The 17435-nt window shown below is 37.8% G+C and overlaps 1 protein-coding gene across 3 annotated transcripts in view; it reads right to left on the bottom strand.

Annotated features, from left to right (window-relative positions):
• pde4b (phosphodiesterase 4B) overlaps nucleotides 1-17435 on the bottom strand; it is a 167123-nt gene that overhangs the window by 12823 nt on the left and 136865 nt on the right. For 2 of the 3 annotated variants that reach the window (XM_033028307.1, XM_033028308.1), the window contains 3 exons: nucleotides 9314-9407; nucleotides 1988-2166; nucleotides 66-164 (listed from right to left, as the gene is read on the bottom strand). In XM_033028307.1, the coding sequence (XP_032884198.1) occupies nucleotides 66-164; nucleotides 1988-2166; nucleotides 9314-9407 (372 nt within the window). Of the gene's footprint in view, nucleotides 1-65; nucleotides 165-1987; nucleotides 2167-9313; nucleotides 9408-10513; nucleotides 10781-17435 lie in introns of those variants that run through there. The other variant, XM_033028309.1, reaches the window with a different exon arrangement.

Here is a 17435-nt window from a genome sequence, read left to right as displayed (position 1 = left end):
TATTTAAGGTGGTGTCTACTGAAGCAGAAATATTCAGTATTCTCTGCCCACTGGGCCCTACAAACCTGAAAGATGGTGTACATAATGCAGGTGAGCGGTCGATTGTTTGAAAACTCTGCCACTTTAAATATGTTAAGTCCCCATTTATTCAGGTCATCGAGCTCCTGCAAAGACAAGGATAGTGAAATACAGTAATTACACTAAATTCTTGGGATATTTATGAAAACCATATTGTACAGTTCTACAGTTTTATCCAGCTCATATAATAGTTTCATTCACTGAAATGAGATGCTCATTTTGATGCTAACACACGTCTGGATCTTTTATGAATGGAGATAGTGATTCAAGATTCAAGAGAGTTTATTGTCATGTGTCCCAGATAGGACAATGAAATTCTTGCTTTGTTTCAGCACAACAGAATATAGTAGGCATGAACACAGAACAGATCAGTGTGTCTATATACCATTATATAAATATATACACACATGAATAAATAAAACAGATAAAGTGCAAATAAACAGATAATGGGCTATTAATGTTCAGAGTTTTGTTTGAGTTGAGTTTAATAGCCTGATGGCTGTGGGGAAGTAGCTATTCCTGAACCTGGACGTTGCAGTCTTCAGGCTCCTGTACCTTCTACCTGAAGGTAGTAGGGAGATGAGTGTGTGGCCAGGATGGTGTGGGTCCTTTATGATGCTGCCAGCCTTTTTGAGGCAGCGACTACAATAGATCCCCTCGATGGTAGTGACTATTGATGGATTAGTTGAGTATGCGATTGGAAAAAAACAAAGTTGATAAATTGTTTATTAACGCCGGCCCCAAGGAGGAGGCCCAGGTACATAAATTATTTCAATTTCATGGACAGGTTCAAAATAAATAGAAAAGTTAATGGAATGCTGACTTTACACGTGGAAGACTAGAAAGCAAGGCTTCAACTAAGCAATGCCTTGATCAGTCCAGCCAGTTTGCAGAAGGGTCCCAAACTAAAACATCGCCAACCCATGTCTTCCAAAGATGCTGCCTGACCTGCTGTGTTACTCCAGTACTTTATGTTCTACGAAAATTTCCAGCTTCTTTGTGTCATTAGTCCAGACTTGACATACTGTGAGCAAACCTGGGCATTACACCCTAGAAGCATGTATTGATCTTTGGGCATGTTCAACATTGATTTACTAGAATGATACCTGAACCTGATGAGTATTCCAATGAGGGACACCACCGAGAGGGAGTATTCCCTGAAATAGCTAAAAGGTGGTGCTAGAGGGCATAGTTTTAAGGTGAGAAGGACAAAGTTTAAAGGAGATGTGCAGGGGAAGTATTTTTATGGATAGGGTGGTGTGTGCTGCCAGGGGTGGTGGCTGAAGCAGATATGTTAGTGGCAATTAAAATACTTTTGAATAGGATTATGGATATGCAGGGAATGGAAGAATTTGGGTTATGTGCAGGTAGATAAGTTGTGGTTTTGCATCATGTTCAACACAGATGTTGTGGGCTAAAGGGCCTGTGTTTGTGCTGCACTGTTCAATTTTCTATCTGATCTGATAACCATGACAAGATGATAAAACAAACGAAGAGTAGGTAGAGAGAACATCTTTCCATGAGTCAGGGAATTTGCCAATGTAGCTCAAAATTTATAAACTGCCCTCAAAAGTAAAAGTACAAAATGTAGTAGAAGTTTGAGACTTTCCTGCAAATGATAGTTAATGCTGAGTCACTAGTTACTTCTCGCTGCAACCATCCTCGATAATAAATGCTGGCTTTGCCACAAATATACTCATTTTTATAGAATGACTTAAAACAATTAAATGATTATTTGATGTCTGGCAATCACGCAATTAAATAATTTGGGACAGAGGCAGGTAAATGGGGCAAGGTCACAAACCAAGCAAGATCTCACTGAAAGGAGGTCAGGTTGTGCAGCAAAACTTCTGATTCATTTTCTCATGTTCCGATGTTATTAATCTGCCTATGAGGGCTTGCTTTGTACCTTGGAAAGGCAATCTTCCATATCAGTTTTCACAGCGAATCGAGGGATGCTTGAGTGTGTGAGGCTGGAACTGTGCATCAGTTTTTTCACTCCGCTAATCTGTGTCATGAGCTGTTGCTTTTTCTTCTTGTCTCGGTCCTTCTGCGTGGGGGATGGCATCTCCACGTCATTCTGCTTGTCTATAACAAGAGAGCAGAACATATGATACCTTGCAATAAATTAGAAGTTCAAAAGGTTCTCTTGTATTATCGTCGGGGGTAATTGTAATAGAGAGAGGTACTGATAGCAGAGGCATATTTACAAACTCAGTACATAGATAACAATAGTGGGTTGAAAATCAACGTACATTTTCTGGAAACATTTTGCAGTACACATGATTTTGTCAGGAAGAGAATACGGGCAGTTACAGAGGAACTGCTCATTAAGCAGCCTACTCAATTTTCCGAAGAGCGACACAAAAAGCTGAGGTAACTCAGTGGGACAGACAGTATCACTGGAGAGAAGGAATCCTGACTCTTCTCTCCAGAGACGCTGCCAGTCCCGCTGAGTTACTCCAGCTTTTCGTGTCTATCTTCGGTTTACACAAGCATCTGCAGTTCCTTCCTAAACATATTTAATTTTCCTTGCAAGCCATTGTCATAGTTGAATTTTATCTTGATTTATAACATGGTTTCGCAAAGCAGCATATTGCTGATCATTTAAATGTGAATTTTGATGGGATGTAGAGATGAGGTTAACATATTTTTCCTGCTGTTTCTAATTTTTTGTTCTGAATGTAGAATAACGTAAAATTGCATGGGCACCGTTTGCTCCCCAATGCTTTGCAAAGCAGCTATTCTTTGACATCAGCTTGCCATTCAGTTGCCAAAGAATAGCTCTGAAAAAGTCCCGAAACTCCACCCATTCTTCTCTCCAGAGATGCTGCCTGTCCCACTGAGTTACTCCAGCTTTTTGTATCTATCCTACTGTGATTAACATTGTTTTTTTCCTCTTTAATGTTTAATCATTGATGTGGATGAGGTATGTATTAAGATTATGACAAACTAATTTCTCTAACTGATATCGTATCTATTCAGAAACCTTTACTAAAATCTGGATTTAATGCACAGTACTTACTTTAAGTGTAACTCTGAAGATGTGAATTAAAGGGGGAAAAAAGGCTAAAACATATGACTATTTCCTAAAGAGTAAGAGGAAATTGCATACGTCTTAAAGTTCATTGACATCCACAATGGTGCCCTGAGTACCCGGAATTGCCGATGTTTTAATTATCAGGAACCTCTTCTGATGGTATTCTCAAAGTGTTTTTTTTAATTAATTACATATTAAATCCCACAATCCCATGGCCTACATTAAGACTAAGTGCATTTTGCATTCAGCACCAGAGCCTCGGTTTCTCTTCAGTCACATTGAATTGATGACATCCCGCCATAGTTTGTCTTCAATTATTAAGATGATAGATCATTATATTCTTTGGGTGATAAGAGGTTTAATCAACCAGGATAATTTACAGTACCCTCCATAATGTTTGAGACAAAGACCTATCCTTTATTTATTTGCCTCTGTACTCCACATTTTAAGATTTGTAATAGAAAAAATCACGTGGTTAAAGTGCACATTGTTAGATTTTCTTAAAGGGTATTTTTTATACATTTTGGTGTCACCATTTAGAAATTACAGCTGTGTTTATACATAGACCTCCCCCTCCCTCCCTATAATGTTTGGGGACACATGGCTTCACAGGTGTTCGTAATTGCTCAGATGTGTTTAATTGCCTCCTTATTTTACTGTTTTAATGTTCTTTTTACAAACCATGTTCTCGGGGTATCTAAATCTAAATTTTATTAGTTATTTAAGTTATGACATCGGATGGAAGCTGCATACCCAAATCTCGTTGCACTTATGTGCAATGACAATAAAATATATTATTATATCATTATTATTATTAATGTAGGTCTAAGAGAGCTCTCAACAACTGGTCTTTCCTCCAGTTTTTCCATCACCTTTGGAAACGTTTATTGCTGTTTATCAACATGAGGGCCAAAGTTATGCCAGTGAAAGTCAAAGAAGCCTTTTTGAGACTGAGAAACAAGAATAAAACTGTTATAGACATCAGCCAAACCCTAGGGTTACCAAAATCAACTGTTTGGAACTTAAAAGAGCAACCACAGTTCTGGAAAAAGGTCTTGTGGACAGATGAGACGAAGATTAACTTATATCAGAGTGATGGCAAGAGCAAAGTATGGGGGAGAGAAGGAACTGCCCAAGATCCAAAGCATACCACCTCATCTGTGAAACACAGTGGTGTGGGTGTTATGGTCTGGGCATGTTTGGCTGCTGAAGGTACTGGTCACTTATTGTCATTGATGATACAACTGCTGATGGTAGTAGCATAAAACATTCTGAAGTGTATAGACACATCCTATCTGCTCAAGTTCAAACAAATGCCTCAAAACATATTGGCCGGCGGGTTCATTCTATAGCAAGACAATGATCCCAAACATACTGCTAAAGCAACAAAGGAGTTTTTCAAAGCTAAAAAATGGTCAATTCTTGAGTGGCCAAGTCAATCACCCAATCTGAACCCAATTGAGCATGCCTTTTATATGCTGAAGAGAAAACTGAAGGGGCTAGCCCCCAAAACAAGCATAAGCTAAAGATGGCTGTAATACAGGCCTGACAGAGCATCACCAAATGAATCGCAGACTTCAAGCAGTCATTGCATGCAAGGGATATGCAACAAAATACTAAACATGACTACTTTCATTTACATGACATTGCTGTGTCCCAACCATTGTGGTGCCCTGAAATTGGGGGACTATATATAAACACTGCTGTATTTTCTACATGGTAAAACCAAAATATATAAAAATGGCCTTGATTAAAATCGGATAACATGTACTTTAACCACATGTGATTTTTTTCTATTACAAATCTCAAATTGTGGAATACAGAGGCAAATAAATAAATGATGGGTCTTTGTCCCAAACATTGTGGAGGCATTGTATGCACCACAATACCTAGAGCCTCTTCCTCAACTGACCCAATTTAATTAAAGACCCTTGTAAAATAAAGCAATTAAGCTGAATCTGGTTGCAATGAAGCGGGACATCACAGAGGCATTATTCACAAGCATCTTATCAAAGTGACATTAATGGATGTTGTTTAGTCTGTACTATCAGTAAAGGGTTTCCCCATTCAAATACTTTCTTGACAAATTGGGTGCTGCTGGTGAGCAGCTGCAGAAAGATTAATAACACTGTCTCAATAGCACTCTGTCATCTTTTCAACGAGCAGTCACAGATCCTCAGTCAGACTGCATTACGACAGTGCCAAGCCTGAATTACAACAATCAGCACTTGGTAAGCAGACGTCACATAGTCAGGGATACTCCAAGGCTTGCCCTTCAGGAGAGATAAGGAGAAACTGGAGGGCAAAGAAAGAAATTCATATCCACAAGATACATTAACAAGCTGTAACTGAATGATGCTTGGGGAATGATGGATGAGAACTCAAAAAAATCAACTTCAAATGCAAAGTTCCTTTGACAGAGGACACAAAGGACCAGTTATTTGAATTTCAAAGTTTCATGGAAACAACGATGGAGATAGAACAATGGTGTTTCATCTGGCACTCCTGGGATTCATCTGATAAAATATACAACATCTGGGATAGAGTGCATTAGTTTTACTGGCAGGGGTACAAGGCTTGGAAAATTAAAAAAACGAGAAAATTGCAGATACTAAAAATTCAAAATAAAAACAAAAATCCTGGGGACGGTCACTTTCCCACATCTTCATTAAAACTTGTCTGTTTTCTAACTTTTAATTCTTTCGATGAGAGGGCTTTGATCTGAAACAATGACGATTTCTCTCTCTAGAAGTTGAGTAATTCAGGAATTTTCTGTTTTTTAATTTCAAGTTATAGGGTGTGGTCCGTCACATTGTACAGATGGGAATGTTTATTTAAAGGAAATGGCTGGCCAGAAAGTGTTAGGCCAGACACTTTGCCCATTGCCCTTTGGATTAGAACACTTACATGTACACATTAAAAAATGTAATACCTGCTGCTGAATCCACGTATGAATCCACTTCTAGACCCTACCACCCGTTGGGTGAAACTTGTTTTCCTAAATTCTCTTCAACCAGTTACTTTAAATACATGATCCCTAGTTGATTTTTCTGAACATCCCTGCTCACTCTATCAAGTTTTCCCTCAATTATATGCACTTTGCTCAGGCCCCAGCCTACCCAATCTCACCTTAAAATTTATTAGTTTTGGAAATATCCTTAAATCTCTTTTGTACTTCTCCTAATGCGATTATATCATTCAATAACATCATGACCAGAATTTTACTGAATGTCCTTGAACAGATCAACAAGGCCCTTGTAAAGCACAAAGAATGTACAATATAATCAAAGTACACAAGTAGGTTCAAAGAAGCTTGGCATAAAACACTATTTCTGTCAACTTTCACAAGCTTTTCTAAAGCTGCCTTATCTCTGTGATGTTCAGAAACATTTAAAACGATTAAAATGATGGCAATTAGAACAGTTACTCAATTACTTTCTAAGAGCAGTGAAATAATTTATAAATGTAGCATCTTGTTTTTATGCTGTTCCTTCACAACCATAAAGTCTCCATTGTGATGACTAAGGATCTTGTGCTGTGCCTAACCTGAGCAAATACCCCTGCCTAAATGCAGAAGGGTCTCAGCAAATTTGTGCCATGCTGCTGGATTAATATCTGTTGGTTAACATGTAGGTTAACATCTGATGAGTGTTTGAAGGCACTGGGCCTGTACCCACTGGAGTTTAGAAGGATAAGGGGAAACTAACCAAATAGCGAAAGGCCTGGGTAGAGTGAACGTGGAGAGGATGTTTCCACTAGTGGGAGAGTCTTGGATCAGAGGCCATAGCCTCAGAATAAAAGGAAGTACCTTTAGAAAGGAGATGAGAAGGAATTACCTTAGTCAAAGGGTGGTGAATCTGTGGAATTCATTGCCACAGATGACTGTGCAGGCCAAGTCAATGGTTATTTTTAAAGCAGGGATTGACAGATTCTTGATTAGAAAGGTGGTCAGGGATTATGGGGTGAAGACAGGAGAATGGGGTTGAGAGGCTGAATAGACTTGATGGGTCAAATGGCCTAATTCTGCTCCAAGAACTTATGAATTCCATGCAGAGATCCACTAACCTGACTCACTACAATTACTGTTTTAGAAACACTGGTGATTTGTTTGAAGGATGGCTGTACCGTGTGAATCTTCAAGTGAGGGAAATCCGTTACCAACTGAACCATAAAAAGATTTATTCTGTGAATAATTGTGTCAGAGTGAAATGACCAACACCTCACAATAAATCAATATCTGACCTGTGGTGAAAATGGAGTCAATTAAAACCAATTAATTGATTTCATATTGGTCAACAGTGGCATAAAAATGAAGCCCCAGGGAGATTTGATGGGGCTTTGAAAAAAAAGCTGAACAATTGAAAGGAAGACGCATGCTCAAGTCAGTTCACATTTTCACTGGGATTATATGGAAATTTAACGATGTTTCCACTAGTCTGCCAAGCAAATCACTTCACAATGATAAATTATGTGAAACAGCAAAAGAACATAGTGACCTCCTTTATGATTGGGACAAAGACCCATCATTTATTTATTTGCCTCTGTACTCCACAATTTGAGATTTGTAATAGAGAAAAAAAAATCACATATGGTTAAAGTGCACATTGTCAGATTTTAATAAAGGCCATTTTTATACATTTTGGTTTCACCATGTAGAAATTACAGCTGTGTTTATACATTGACCCCATTTCAGTTAGTTAATCTTCATCTTATCTGTCCACAAGACCTTTTTCCAGAACTGTGGTTGCTCTTTTAAGTACTTCTTGGCAAACTATAACCTGGCCATCCTATTTTTGCGCCTAACCAGTGGTTTGCATCTTGCACTTCAGCCTCTGTATTTCTGTTCATGAACACTTCTGTGGACAATGGTCATTGACATATCCACACATGACTCCTGAAGAGTGTTTCTGATCTGTCGGACAGGTGTTTGGGGATTTTTTCTTTATTATACAGAGACAGTATGGTAATATATGAATACAAATATTTTTTCATCATGACAGTAAGGAAAAAATATAAATTGGTTAAAGGATGACACTAAAAAAGTGTGTTAATGGAAAGTGCGATGGTTGTCAAAAATTACAGCAGGATCTTGATCGGTTGGGCAGGTGGGCTGAGGAATGGTTGATAGAGTTTAATACAGAGAAGTGCAAGGTGTTGCATGCTGGGAAGTCTAACCAGGGCAGCACCTACAAAGTGAATGATAGGGCTCTGGGGAATAGAGCAGAGGGATCTAGTAGAACAGGGACTGTACATAGTTCCTTGAAAGTGGCGTCACAGACAATAGATAGATAATAAGGTGGCTTTCAGCACACTGGCCTTTATTAGTCAGAATACTGAGTATGGAAGATGGGAGGTCACATTACAGTTGTACAAGACAGTGATGAGGCCACATTTAGAGGATTGTGCTCATATTTGGTCATCCTTTCAATTTTGTTAAGAACAAAGTTCTTATCAACTTTGCTGTTCAATGTCAGAGCAGATTCCCATCCATGGATCCTGGTTTCCATCCTATTAGCTGTAGTATTCACACTGTCATGTTACCAACAAAGTTTCTATATAGAAATCTAACATTATAAATGCTAGGAGTGAGAGATGGTAGAAAATTGCATGTACACAAACTCAGCATGAAAATTTGCAAAGGTTTAGAAGGAAATTTATTAAAAATAAAATTAATAATCAGTTGAATGTCCAAACATTCTAAAGTGAATATATTTGTTGATATTTGCTCCTGATGGAGAATTGCCCAATTTCTGATTATTTTATATTAGATTTTACATTTACGGTTCAGTTAAGATACAACCTGGTTTCCCATTGTTCCTAAACCTCCAAAAGCTAGACCTTCATGTTCTTCTTTAGCAAATATTTTTTGGACACATCTGAGCTGTGGAGGTGGCAAAGACTTATTCAACAAGTAATGGTGAGAGTAACGATACAGCTAATGCTTATTTGCCTGGATCTCAAAAAATATTCTTGGAAAAGGCTAGTAGAAATTTGTTGTTAACTATATATAATAAAATGTACATCTTAACAAAACATGGAAATGTTGGGGATGCCTACTACATCAGAAGATATGTTTTTAATGGTGTAGTAATGAAGAGTAATTTCAGATTGTGCTAGATATTTAAAAAATAAATCTTAAATGTTGATTGCTTTGGTTTTGTGACATGCAAGTGGAAGGTGACTTTGCAGACTCACCCATAAAGGTATTGGAAATGAACTCGGATACTTGGTTGCCTGAGCGACTCATTTCTGAGAGATGGGTGAGCTCTCGATTCAGCATTCTTTTGAACTGTTGAAGAGGCAAACAAAGGAATCAGCATCAACTATTCTTATTAACCATTTCAATATCACTGAATCAGATAATTTCATCAATTCAGGCATTAATCAAGTCGAAGGAACCATGAATCTTCACATTTATTGGCACATATTGTATTAAATGTTTTAATTAAGCTCAATATTAAACTGATTACTTAACAGGCAGTGGATCTGAGATTCTAAAATGCATTTAAAATTGGTCCATTGCTCTCAATTTAGCACTTGTTCACAGATAACAAGTCTTCCAAATGTTAAATATTAATAAGGGATATAGAGTAGCTTAGAGTGGATTAAGTGATATTTGACGAGCACAATAATATTTACTTACACAATATGCAATAATATTGTAATCATGTATCAACATGGTAATGAATTAGTTCTAACTGCCAATGCGGGAAAACATTTTTGTCGCATCTTTAGAATTAATTTAACCTTGTTGATAAAAGTGCGCATTTAAATTTTTGAAATAACTACAGTGTATAACAGTACAAATTTATAATTTCCCCACCCAGATAGCTGGGTTGATTTCCATTTGAGGTTTGCAACAATAAATTTAGCACAAACATGTATTAATTTTTTTTGCTGAATCTGATAGCAGCTTAATGTTCTTTTGTTCTATAATTTGACATTTTACACAGATATTTGTACTAAAACTATGGACATTAGAGATATATGGCTCACAAAAGGATTTGAAGCATATACCTTGTTGCCCAAAGTGCTAAATATTATTTAAAAATATACTGCATCTTTGAACATTTTTATCTTTCCTTCACTACACAGCTTGTAGAAATTGTAAAATGCATTTAAAAACTTTTATATAGATAATGTGATATCTGGAATTTCCTGATCGGAGTCTTTCTGCGTGTTTCTTTTATTTCTCTTTGTTCATAAAATGCAACATTTTAATTCAGCCTTACCAACTTTATTGATATTCATTTAAAATTAAAATAGCAAGCATACTGCCAATATGGAATAAAGTACTGTAATTCAAAGGTTTTAGCATCTTACATTAGAGCTATATTTCTAACACTAAATAAGACATTTCAAAAATACTTATAATGTTTTAATAAATCTACTCACCTTGATATAACCCCATGAAACAGAGAGTAAATAATTTGCTTCAGGCATTTTGGCTCAACAGATACAACAATAACCGTGTACAAAATAAGTAATTTAGCTGGGCAATTCCACACGAATAGTTTCAATAGTAATGGCCACAATGTTTTATTAGCAGCTTAAATGTTCGAAGGAAATTTGTTCCCTAAAATCTGTTTATTCTCTCACTGCCTAGGAAAATCCAGTGCATGCAATAGATCCTGAGAAAGATAGTGTCTGCGCATTTGCACTGACAGAATTGAGATAATGAAATCAGAGGGTCACATGGAACCCAAACCATACAAGTGTGTGCACTTCACAGCACTTATGAATTATGAATAGCTTTGGTCTATTCGCTAGAGGGTGTGAGGGGTTGTTACTTCATATTAATGCCAGTACAAAGAGGCAAAAGGTCTTTTGTCTGCAAGATTGCAGAATCTAGATCGTTAGAGCATAATATAGGAAATAACAGAACCCAATGTTATTCTTATGTAAATCAGCTGTCTTATTTATGTAAAGTAAATGCAGATGGTGTTCCCGTTTCAGTAGAGAATAGCATCTGATTTTAGCATCCGCCTACATTACTGTCAGATACCTTTCAACATAATAACAATCTAATAGAATCGCATTAGTAGTCCAAGATAGAGTTTTGATCAAAACCAATCTTCTCAATTGCACAAAATAAGGAGAATAAAAATCCTATTGATTTGCAGTCAAAATTAGGGAAATTCTCTGAGGTTTAGATTTCTCTGCTGATACACAGATTAAATTCAGGTTTACATGCACAGATTAATTCCACCTAGCTGTTTCTTGTCTGGAAAGTTATTTAAATATAAAAATTATATATTTTCAGAAGCACGTACATTATCATGCTATTTGCTGCTATATTCATTTGTGCAGATTTTAACTAATATTATTTGTAATTACTCATATTGTGCAGTAGTTTGCTTTACATAGCAACCTAATAAATCAGTTGCACCTTACTGAGAACAAGCAGGTAGATAATCCTAATTATAAATGTTGATTTCAATCTTTTGCATGATTTTATTAAACAATCTACAGAAAAATTGCATTTGTTAGACAATGGAGAAAGCCTCAGTATTAAAGAAACCTATGAAATGATGAATATTTAAAGCTGGTCTATTCTCTAGTGCAATAATCTGCACTCCCCGCCCCCCCCCCCCACAATAGTTCCCCTTTAAATCCTCGATGAAGCACAGTGCCTGCATAGAAATACCATTCACTGTGTGTCTGATTGGCTTTCAGCTGAGCTGCAGTGACATCACTTTGCTTTCTCTGCACTGCTCACGAAGCATTAAAACATGGGAGGGCAGCTTGATCCAGAGCCCCAGAGAATCCTGAGCAAGTTTAAGTGGCACCACTGCTGTAATTAAACATAACAGCTCCATAGCCACCACATACTATACTATGCCACATACTAGTTTACTTTAAGAGCACCCCCTATTTGTTACATTGTCAATGAACAGTGGAGTTGCCTAGATTCTAATTTATTTTGCATGATCATATAACTTGTCTTTGCCACTATGTCAGCCACGCATATCAAGATGCAACAGTAATGATTATATCAATCAATTTGGATTCATTACCCTCTCCAAAATGTCCTATGATCATACACATTGCACCTTATTTTAAAAGAAATGGTGGTTTCACTTCAATAATTTTGCTGAATTTTCCATTGAAATACAAAGTGACAAATGTACTTGAGATCTCTTTAAGTGTTCTGCTTTCCTTTGCTTTCTAGCCCAAACAATGAAGCAAGCAGTTTATTCGATTGTGCGCTGCAATAAAGGTGAAGGAGATCCCTCATGCAGCATCCATGTGCTGCTTTTTTGCAAAGGATCACCTGATAATGATCGTGAATGACGACCGTTTGGTTGCTTTCTTTCTTTTATAAATTCAGCGTCACCACCCTACCCGAACCATCTGGGAAAGCTCACTTAAGGCTAAGTATTTCTAATTCGACTGTTTTCATTGCATTTTGAGTCCTTCATTTGATAATGCAGCTAAAATATATATTAGAACATTTATATTTGAGATTATGATTTGGACTTAGGAGACCAATTTGGAAGAAGAGGTTTAACAGAGTCACGGTTACCTCGGTACATTTTAAGAATACTCAGCAACACTGCCAGATAATTTTGCCACATATTCATGCATATGTTGAGGTTCTATTATAGTACATCAGTACGGGGGCTTCAGTGAAGCATCAAATGCAAATTGCATTAGCGAATGTGAGCAATACTGATCTCTTGTCCAGAAGTCAGCTTGTTTGCATTTAGGTTTAAATAAGGAGTTATGAGCATGGCTACAAATGGTTAAATTACTGAACAGCCACCCACACTCCTCGACAGTTGATCCAGAGAAGTAAATTCTAATCCTGCAGTTGCAATTGGGGAATTTGTATTTTAGTAATTAATTAAATCTGGAATAAAATGCTGTCATCAATAATTATTGTTGTGGAACAATCAGTTAGTAATTAAAATCCCACATGTCAAAGATAGACACAAATTGCTGGAGTAATTCAGAGCTTCAGGCAGCATCTCTGGGGAAAGGAATAGGTGACGTTTTGGGTCAAGACCCTTCTTCAGACTGAGAGACGAGGGGGATGGAAACTAGAGGCATGAAAAGGTTTAGAACAAATCAGAGTTGGCACCGATGACCAAGGCAAGGTGGAGCCCACAATGGTCCATTGTTTGTTGTGAATGAAGGAATATATAGATGCAAACAGTGGAACTAGCAGGATGAGGATGGGAGAGGGGCGGAAGAGAGAGGGAATGCAAGGGTTACTTGAAATGAGAGAAATCAATATTCATGCAACTGGGCTGTACGCTGCCCAAGTAAAATTTGAGGTGCTATTTTATCCAATTTGTTTGTGGCCTCACTCTGACAGTGGAGGAGGCCCAGAACAGAAAGGTCCTGAATAAATTGATGTTCTTCAGGTGACAAAATTTCCCGTCCTCACGGCTGCACTATATGTGATTCAATATCCATCAACATGGTTGATTCTTTCCTACCCCTTCAAATACTATTAAGGGCAATCACGGTGAATAATAAATGCCAGCAAAACCCACATTGTAGGAATCAATAGCTAAATGTTTCACAGAAGTGGGAAACACTATTCTAACGTGCACTAAATAAGCCTCCACATCTATGAATGAACGGTTTTATATTTTTCAATGATCCCCTCACAATTATGATTATATTGAGACCACTGCATTCTTCTTTAGCAACACAGCCCCTTCATCAACAGAGATCCAAAAGATATAGCAGCTGAACAGTCTTTCTTCACGTTGAACCTAGACAAAGAAGATCAACAATCTGTTTGATTCCAAGTTCAAGTTCAAGTGAGTTAACACAGAAATGCTCCATCGTGTCCTCATCTAAAGACTGGATTTTTTTTAGTAGGAATCGCTGGATAATGCTTGGCTGTAATCTAATTCAGCTCAGCATTACGATGATGCATTGGCAGAAAAAAATGCTTTATATTGTTTCACCTCTGTGGATCCCTCTCAAAGTACAGAAAAGCCCAGAATAATTGCTGCAGTGTTGTTTTCCCTTCACCTGAGTGTCGTGAACTTTTAAGTCTTTTATTGCCAGCACATTTATCCCATCTCTACAGTGCTGAGAAGAGGTTTGTTTCTCTTAAAAGCACACTGTCCATTTGACATGCACCAAATAATAGTTGGTTAACCAAAGCTGGTTAATCAATAGCTGGTTCACACAACATACAAATTGTATATGGCCAGTGGCAATTTCTTTGTAGTAATGTCTTTGATGCTACCTCGTTCAATTTCCGAGACTTGCCATTTTAGTTTCAAAAATATTTCATTGCCGTGATGTTCTTCCTCCTTCTTATAGAAAGGTTAAACACACACGAGACAGAGGCTTTAAATTGCTGGACTTGAAAACAGATTATAAGGTTACGTGGAATACTGGTAAAATCTGCACAGAAGCCGTATAATGCAACTTCTGAATATTTCATTTTCACTGAGGCATTTTGTCACTTTCCTCTTTTCTTTTGCTTTTTGCTGGTTCTATATAGAATTTCTCTTATTGTGGAAAGCATTTCACTTTTACGTCATATTTTCAAAATATTTGTTTGTGCAATATGCCCATAATCTAGCAAATTCCAATTTATATAACATGAATATAAATAACAAACTTTAACACCAAGTCCAATATGGAGACTGGGATAGATGACCAAAGGTCTAGTCAGGACGGAAAGTTTCGATGAATATCGAAACAGATAAAAAGGCGCAGCTGCCAATCGTAGAGAGCTTGAAATTGGGAAAGCCAGAATTGAAACTGTACCCACATCTCAGGGAATTATAGTAGTGGGGGAGATTATGGACACGGGCAAGGCAACAACCGGATTTGGAAACAAATATGAAAACTTTAATACTGAGGTACTGCTTTACTGGAAATTACTGCTGGTCAGTAAACAGAGGGGAAAGGTGAAAGGGACATGGTACAAATTGACATCTTGAAGCCATAATTGTTCAGCACCATGAAGCTTTTCTAGGTTAAAGGCTCCATAAAATGAAAGTTGCTGTTTGGCAGTTCCCATCCAACATTTGGCAAGTAAAATATGTCAAACATGACCTGGATCACACAAATGATTAGGTCAATTATCAAAGCTCGAATTCGTTTTAAGATGGGGCAACATAAAATCTTTAAAGCACATTTTCAGCCAATAAAACCCAGATTTTCTACATTTGAGAGATTAAAAGAAAAAGAGCATTGTTTGGATTAACGGGTGAAGAGAAAGAAAAACATTAATAAAATATGACGTTCCTTTGGGAAGAAACAAAAAAATGTTGATCATTGAAGTTCAAATTGGGATGGGGGAGAGGGGGAGAACAGGGATAATTACTTTTGCATTGTAAGAGCAAAGGAAAGCAAAAGATCCAGGGTAGAAACTCGTTCGCACAACTTCAAACAATAAAGCAATTGAAGACTGCACTAACTGAGATTAGAGAAATGTTGCACATATTTTGAATATCTTAATGCTGTTCAGGAAATTCTCCATGAATACCAGTGTAATGTTCAGCTTCCCCAGCACTTATTTCCAAATCCTTCAAATGTTATCACAGTGGAGCAGCATATAAAATTCACCTCTGATAAGATATTCCACAAGAGATGAACAACAACATTTGTTACATTCGTAGAACTGGCCATAACAAATCCTATTTCTCCTGAATTATTTAAGAACCAATACGAACAGCATTCTTTACCTGTACTGAAATCTATACCTACAATCTAGTGAGGATCTGATCTGTGGTGATCAGGTCAGGCGATCTAGACTCATACAGCCAGTACTCAGCCAGTATTCAATACTCAGAAGTCCAGGTATGACCTCTAGAAGGCCATCAAGAATCAAAGGGGCACTTATGGACTAAACTGGCCATTTAACCACAGTGGCAGACCCTGGAAGCCATCATGTCCTACCAGATAAAACCAAGTAGCTTAATTAACAGCTCGATACGTTCAATGCTAGCTGACAATGTGACAACAATGATGTACCTTCACAGGTCCCCACAGTCCCTGATGACCCTGTGATCCCTGTCTCTGAGGCTGACACCAGAAGATCATTCACGGGTGTGAACACTCGGAAAGCATCTTGCTCTGATGGTGTACCTGGCTGTCTTCACAAAAACATGCGCGGACCAACTGGCTGGCGTGGACATCTTCAATCTCTCACTACTTTCATCTGAGGCTCCCACTTGCTTTAAAAGGACATCCATAATCCAGTGTCGAAGAAGAGCAGGGTGACATGCCTCAATAATTGCACTCTGGTGGTACACCCGTATTAAAGTCGTAGAGCTATGCAAGTCCTTCAGCCTGCCTTGCCATGCTGACCATGTTGGCATACCAGGCTAGTCCCATTTACCTGTATTTGGCCCAAACCCTCTAGACCTTTCCTATCCATATATCCGTTCAAACGTCATAATTGTATCCACTTCCTCTGGCAGCTCATTCTAGATATGGACCATCCCCTAAGTGAAAAGATTGTCCCTGAGGTCTTTCTTATATTTCTCCCTTTTTACCTTAAACCAATGCTTGCAAGTTTTAGAATATGCTACTCTGGGTAAAAGACTAATCATTTACTTTAGCAGTGCTCCTCGTGATCTTGTACCTCTCAATAACGTGTACCTCTCAGCCTCCTACCCTTCAAAGAAAAAAGTCTCAGCCCTCCCAACCTCTCTCTATAAATCAATCCCCCAAACCCAGGTAAAATCCTGGTAAATCTCTTCTGAACCCTTTCCAATTTAGCGAGGAGCTTTTTCATCTCATTGGGTAACAGGGTTCAATCACTTTTGGCAAAGAACATGACAAGCTGTGAGTTTTGATTGAAAATTACTATGAAGTGCTAATATTCAGGGTTTTATAATTCTGTAAGTCACAGTTATAAAGTCATACAGCATGACCACAGGCCCTAGTTCCCCCTCTCCGGCTGAACCTTTCCTATCCATGTACCTGTCCAAATGTCTTTTACGTGTTGTTATTGTACCTTTCTCACCCTCCTCTTCTGGCAGATCATTCCTCATACCCACCCACACATACTGTGTGAAAAAGCTGCCCCTCAATTTCCGATTAACCCTTTTTAAATCTTTTAAAATATTTTTCTCTCCCCGCTCCTCAACTGTTTGTTTAAATCATTGACAGGAACACAACTGATATGGGGGAAAGCAGAGAGCTGGAAACTCATGACGTTCGGGAACCTCTGCCACTATCTTTCTTTTTAAAACAAAAATGTAAACCCCTTCATCCTTTCTTAAATTAAGCGATGCTATACATTTATATTTGCAGCCACCTTAGTTTTCTGGCAATTAATGCATTCGCTAACCTTTGACAAGATACTGCTAGGGAAATATCAGGGATTCAG

The sequence above is a fragment of the Amblyraja radiata genome, chromosome 10 (genome assembly GCF_010909765.2).
Source record: "Amblyraja radiata isolate CabotCenter1 chromosome 10, sAmbRad1.1.pri, whole genome shotgun sequence".
Taxonomy (NCBI): Eukaryota; Metazoa; Chordata; class Chondrichthyes; order Rajiformes; family Rajidae; genus Amblyraja; species Amblyraja radiata.
The sequence above is the reverse complement of the archived record's forward strand: the minus strand, read 5'-3'. Positions and strand labels throughout refer to the sequence as shown.